The 6061-nt window shown below is 37.5% G+C and overlaps 1 protein-coding gene across 4 annotated transcripts in view; it reads left to right on the top strand.

Moving 5' to 3' along the window:
* The window catches only part of Aff4 (AF4/FMR2 family member 4), a 104706-nt gene that overhangs the window by 71074 nt on the left and 27571 nt on the right, over positions 1-6061 (top strand). For all 4 annotated transcript variants that reach the window (XM_023713229.1, XM_023713228.1, XM_023713230.1 and 1 more), the window contains 4 exons: positions 294-339; positions 3722-3776; positions 4185-4222; positions 4755-4917. In XM_023713229.1, coding sequence (XP_023568997.1) covers positions 294-339; positions 3722-3776; positions 4185-4222; positions 4755-4917 — 302 coding nt within the window. The remainder of the gene's footprint in view (positions 1-293; positions 340-3721; positions 3777-4184; positions 4223-4754; positions 4918-6061) is intronic.

Here is a 6061-nt window from a genome sequence, read left to right as displayed (position 1 = left end):
GTGCTGGGGGATTGAACCGTGGTCCCTGTGCTTTGCTTAGCTTAGCTTGTTCTAAGTAGGTGCTTTAGACCACTGAGCCATCTCACCAGCCCCGAATTCAGGCTCTTGTGCTTGCCAGGGAAGCGCTTACTCCACTGAGCCATCTCCCTGGCCCCTGTGTTGTTGTTTTGATGGATGAGAAATTATATCATTGTTTCATTTTATATTTTATTGAGGGTAGTTATTTTGATTGATGTTCTGTGATCTTAAATAGCCAACCACACTTGTTTATTTCTGCATTCTTTTTGTTCTAGAAAGATACAATCCTGCTAAAACTGCAAATGGTCACCAGTCTAAATCGTAAGTTTATTGCTTAATGTATTTTGTAAAAGCTGTCTGTAGTGTCTGAATGTTTTGAATAATAGCGTATTAATCCTTTTGGTCTGTTAAATCATACTTTACTTCTGAGTTACATTCCTGGGCAGAAATAGTAATCTTATAAGGCAGTAGCAGGCAAAATTTTATGTAACCAGGCCAGATAATGAAAGTTTTTAGTTTCATAGTCACATGGCCTCTGTCCTGTGTACTCGGTTCTGTCATTGTAGTGTAAAAACTGCCATAGACCCATAGATGGGTTCCAGTGAAACTTTCTTTACAAAATAATGGTGGGCTAGATTTAGCTTGTGGGTCATAATTTGCCTACCCCTGGAGTAAGATCTTTTTTTTTTTTCTCTCAGAGAAGTGTGTTTGCAGGATTCTTCTTTGTAAACTCTTCTTTTCACTACTAAGTGTTGTATGCTGAGGTAATGCAGGTTGTACTACCTTTAGGTTTTTCCTTTCTTTTTGAGGGGAGAGTGGTGTGGTACTGGGAATCAAACATGGGGCCTTTCTACTGAGCTACATATATCCTTACTCCTTTTTATTTTTTTATTTTTATTTTTTATTTTTTGGTGGAACTGGGGATTGAACTCAGGCCCTTGCACTTGCCAGGGAAGCACTTATTCTACTGAGCCATCTCCCCAGCCCAGCACTTATTCTACTGAGCGATCTCCCCAGCCCTCCTTTTTATTTTATTTTTTTAATCTAAATTGCTCAGGCTGGGCTTGAACTTGAAATCCTCTTACATCCTGAGTAGCTGAGATTGCACACATCTGCCATCACTCAAGGCTAAGTTTTCCAGATTTTATTTCGCAGGCAGAATCAGGAATATATATCAAAATGTAATAAGGGGTGTGAGTGATGGTGCATTCCTTTAGTTGTAATTATTTGGGAAGCTAAGGTATAAGGTATAAAAGCTGCCTCTCTCTTTTTTTAAGGTATTGGGATTTAAACGTTTGTAGGACCTTGTGTGTGGTAGGGAAGCACTGTACCACTGAGCTACTTCCCCAGCCCAGGGCAGTTAAGTTGCCACTCTGAGGCTAGTCAGGGCAACTTAGACCTTGTCTCAAAATGAAAAAGAACTGGGTATATAATTCTGTGTTGCCTGGGTTCCATCCCCAGCTCTGGGGGTGGGGGAGGCATAAAAAGTAATAGAGTAACGTATTACTTTTAGCCTTGGACTAATGAAAAGAAAAAAACTTGTGTCTAAAGTGCAAACTTTTTGTGCCATAATCACAAATTATATTGATTATCTCTACCTGGTATCCTCTTCAGCTCAACAAGGGAGGACTAAGTGAAAATGAAAATACCTGGATGTAAAAAGCTTTCCCTTGGGTGGGGAGGTAGCTCAGTGGTACAGTGCTGCCCAACCATGCACAAGGTCCTAGGTTCATACCCCAACAGCTTAAAAAAAGAGAGAGGCAACTTCTTCCTACACAGGTGAAGAATTAAGATTATATTTTTATTTATCATATTTGTATCAAAGAACTAATGCATGATTATTTTGGTCTCTTTTGGTTGCTGAGGAAACAACAGCATGCAGGACATTGAACAGCCTAGTAAAAGTTTTGACATATAATATTGATATATGTAAACACATTCATTGAGCTGCGTTTGTTAAATCTTAAGGTCTTGAGAGAATTCAGAATGAGTACACTTTCTCATGGGAAGTTGGTAATAGAGATGCACTAAACTCTTTTTTATAACAAAACTCTGGCCAGATGTGGTGGTGCAAGCCTGTAATCCTAGCACTTGGGAGGCTGAGTCAGGAACTTTGCTGTGAGTTTGAAGATACTCTGGGCTTGCACAGTGAGTTCAAGGCCACCCTGAACCCACGTAGTGAGGCCCTTTCTCAAAAACCAAAAGCACCACCAGGGGGAAAAGAAAAAAAAAAACACCAAAAACAAAACTATTATATTTTACCCCCTTTATGTCAGTCTTACAATATTTTATTATTATATAATCGTAGGATTATTTTATTTCAAGGGAATATATTGAGTAATAAGTTGAATTTTGAATCAGACTTAGAAAGTAGATTGAGCTTTGAGGAGAAAGAACAAATAGTTATTAGAATGAAAGAAGACTTCCATCCCACTGATTTACTACATTTTAAAGAGAAAGATAGGGCAGAACCACTGATAATGAGAATTATACATCTTTCTAATGCATTTGGTTGTCCCCAAACTTTGTGTTAATTTTTTTTTTTTCCTCTCAGAAAAAGAGGAAAAGAATATTTTGCAGGTTGTAGTACAGATTTAAGGTTCAGTTTTAAGGTTCAGCAACCAAAAAAAGACCAAAATAATCATTCATTAGTTCTTTAATGTAAATATGATAAATAAAAATATAATCTTGAATCTTTTTTTTTTTTTTTGCGCAACCAGGGATTGAACTCGGGCCCTTGCACTTGCCAGGGAAGCGCTTATTCTACTGAGCCATCTCCCCGGCCCTGGCCCCCTTAATTCTTCAGTGTAGGAAGAAGCTGCCTCTCTTTTTAAGGTGTTGGGTTTTGATTTTATGGTCTTAAGGAAATTTTCCATCTTTAATTTTACTTTCAAAACAAATTCCAGAAAGTTTCATCCTCTGATATATGTATTTTTTTTAATTAATTTGAAATTTGATCAAGCAAAATTTGGAACCTGGAGATAAATTCATACTGGGGTCATTTTTCCTGTTTATAAAAACCACTTGCCTTTCATACTAAGGCATTTATTGACTTAGGAAATTGTATTCTTCTGCTTTGCACAGTTATCCCATTGCCAATAGCTGTACAAATCTTAGAACAGAGACTCACTTGATGCTTACATTTTAATTTGCTTTTTAGTGGACTGTTGCATATGGCTGTTAATTTGTTTTAATGATACAATGATTTATGCACACATTTAAAGAGAAGTTAGTGATAACCAAAGTGAAGAGGAGGTTTATAGGAAGTATTGTTTGTTTGTTTGGTATGCTACACAGCTCAGACTGGTAATGATCCTCCTGTCTTAGCCTCCCCAGCGCTGGGATCATAGGCATGCACCACCATGCCTGTTTTTGGTGGCTGGCTTGGTCCAGGGCTGACACAGCATGCAGTACCAGGAATTGAACCCTAGTCCTTGCACTTACCAGGCAGGTGCTTAGACCTGCAAGCTATCTCCCTGGCCTCGAAGTATCTGATGTTTATTTGGAAAAGAAAGGTGAATATTTCATCTGTGACAATTTAGAGCTTATGAAATAAATTCTCTCAGTTTTCTGTTCGTTGATTAGTTTTTCAGTTAAATCTTTGTTGATCACAGTAATTATCTCTAGTATTACTGATACTTAATAATTTGACATGCCATGATGAACTTCCAAAAGTAATAATCTTTTCTGCCTTTTTCTCTAGTATGTTAAAAGATGACTTAAAACTAAGCAGCAGTGAAGACAGTGATGGGGAACAGGTATGTCTACTACGTAATTTCCCCATCTCATACAGTATTTTTATTTTACTTTATAAAAATTATAATTGATTCATAACACTTATGAGCCAGTTGTTTGGAAACAGTTCTTTTCATAAGCTTCCTGACACTGGAATGCTATAGTTTTCCACCCTGTCAGTAAACCTTCATTTTTTTCCCCCCTTGTTTTTTTTTAAAAAAAACAACTTCTCTATGAAGTAGAAGATTGACAAGAAATACTAACAAAGATTTTTAATGTAGGCAATTGATTCAGTGAATCTTTAGGTAAAAACAGTGTGTTAACTAAACAGTTCTCGTGTTAACAGTTTTTAATTAAGAAAGTTTAGGTACTGTTTGCATTAAGCAGTGAGCACTATTTATTGAAATTTCTTTCTTATGCTTTAATTTTAGGATTGTGATAAAACAGTGCCCAGAAGTACGCCAGGCAGGTGAGCGCCTTCTGTTTTGCTTTGTTTGGAGGGGAAGATCAGCCTGATTAACATTAGTAGTGATGTAATAAATGGTTATCATCAAATTAGACACTTAAGGCCCGGGAGAGAGCTCAGTAGAATAAGTGCAAGGTCCTGAGTTCAATCCCCTGTACCACCAAAAAAAAAAAAATAGACACTTAAACTGGGTGAATTTATGATATGTAAATTAGACTGCAAACTTTTAAAAATGGAAGTATTAGCTGAGTAGCATATCAGAAGCTTGTTGAGGGAAGTGCTTTTTATTTCATTTGTAAAAATGTTTTAGGGGGCCAAGGAGATAGCTTAGTAGAATAAGCACTTGACTGGCAAATACAAGAGCCTGAGTTCAATCCCCTGTTCGCCCCCCCCCAAAAAAAAAAAAAGAAGTTTTAGGTTCATTGAATTGTAACAGCATAGGCAGACATCATAAATGAAGTTTTCAGGTTTGGGTGATTTTCTTTTGTCATTGTGAAACATACTTTTCATCATTTATGTGTTTTGCCTCCTTTAGCAACTCTGAACCTTCACATCATAATAGCGAAGGAGCAGATAATTCCAGGGATGATTCTAGCAGCCATAGTGGATCTGAAAGCAGCTCTGGATCTGACTCAGAAAGTGAAAGTAGTTCCAGTGACAGTGAAGCAAATGAGCCATCCCAGAGTGCCTCTCCTGAGGTAAGAGGGTAGGGCTGCCTTCCATGGAACCCCCTCTGGGTTCTTGATAGCATCCTGCTGAGACTTCTTCAAATAAAAGGTGAAGGATAAAAAGTTACTTTGAAAAAGTTATCTTGGACAAAAAGCAATAAGATTATGCATCTTCAAGAAAACCGAAATACTTCATTTTATTTGAGCAAACATTTTTCCTATATAAGATCATAGTATGGATCACTGAAATACTAGATTTGAGGGAGGGGGTACTTAAGATTGAACCCAGGGCTTCATGTATAGTAAACACTTTACTACTGAGTTAGATCCTCAGCCCCAAATATTAGATATTTTTAGTTTGGTCTTTTGTGTCAACATAGCAATTCACGGTCTGTTGTTATTGTGGACAAATGAGCGTTGTATGGTGAAATTTTATCATAGCTTAAAATGTGGTTTGAAAATCTTTTTCATTTTGGCAGTTTTAGTGGTACACACCTGTAATGCCAGTACTTTAGAAGCCTGAGTCAGAGGGTTGCAAATTCAGGCTCAACCTGGATAGCTTAGTGACTTAACAAGAGCCTGCCACAAAAGAAAGCAGGAAAAAAAAAAAAGGGTGGGAGGTGGGGAGATAGAAATGTAAGCCAGGGCTAAGACCTTGGGTTTAGTCTCTAGTAAGGAAGAGGAAGTTGAAATTCTCTCTTAGTACTTACATTGTTTACTTTATGAATTTAAATATATGGTTGGTCATAATAGTATCAGTTTTGGGTTTTTTTGTTTGTTTTATTAATGTCTTTCAATTGGATTCCTGACAGGTTTGGTTTGTTTTGTTATTTAAAGGCCATATAGAAAAGTGTGCTTACCTTCTGATTCAAGTGATTAGAGCTAATAGTCTTTCCCCTCTTGCTTTAGTCCAGTCAGAACAAACATTATTGCATTTTTATTCTAAAAACAAATATTATTGCATTAAGCATGACATTTTTCCTATTCTCTGACATTCTAAAGAAGAAAACATCAATATAAAAGTCAGCCAGGCATGGTGGTGCGTGCCTGTAATCCCAGCACTCGAGAGGCTGAGGCAGGAGGATTGTTGCGAGTTCAGGACCAGCCTGGGCTACAAAGCCAGTTTAAACTGCGTGGTGATACTCTATCTCAAAAAGAACCCCTCACCCCCCCC

The sequence above is a fragment of the Octodon degus genome, unplaced genomic scaffold, assembly GCF_000260255.1.
Source record: "Octodon degus isolate 3935 unplaced genomic scaffold, OctDeg1.0 scaffold00029, whole genome shotgun sequence".
NCBI lineage: Eukaryota > Metazoa > Chordata > Mammalia > Rodentia > Octodontidae > Octodon > Octodon degus.
The sequence above is the reverse complement of the archived record's forward strand: the minus strand, read 5'-3'. Positions and strand labels throughout refer to the sequence as shown.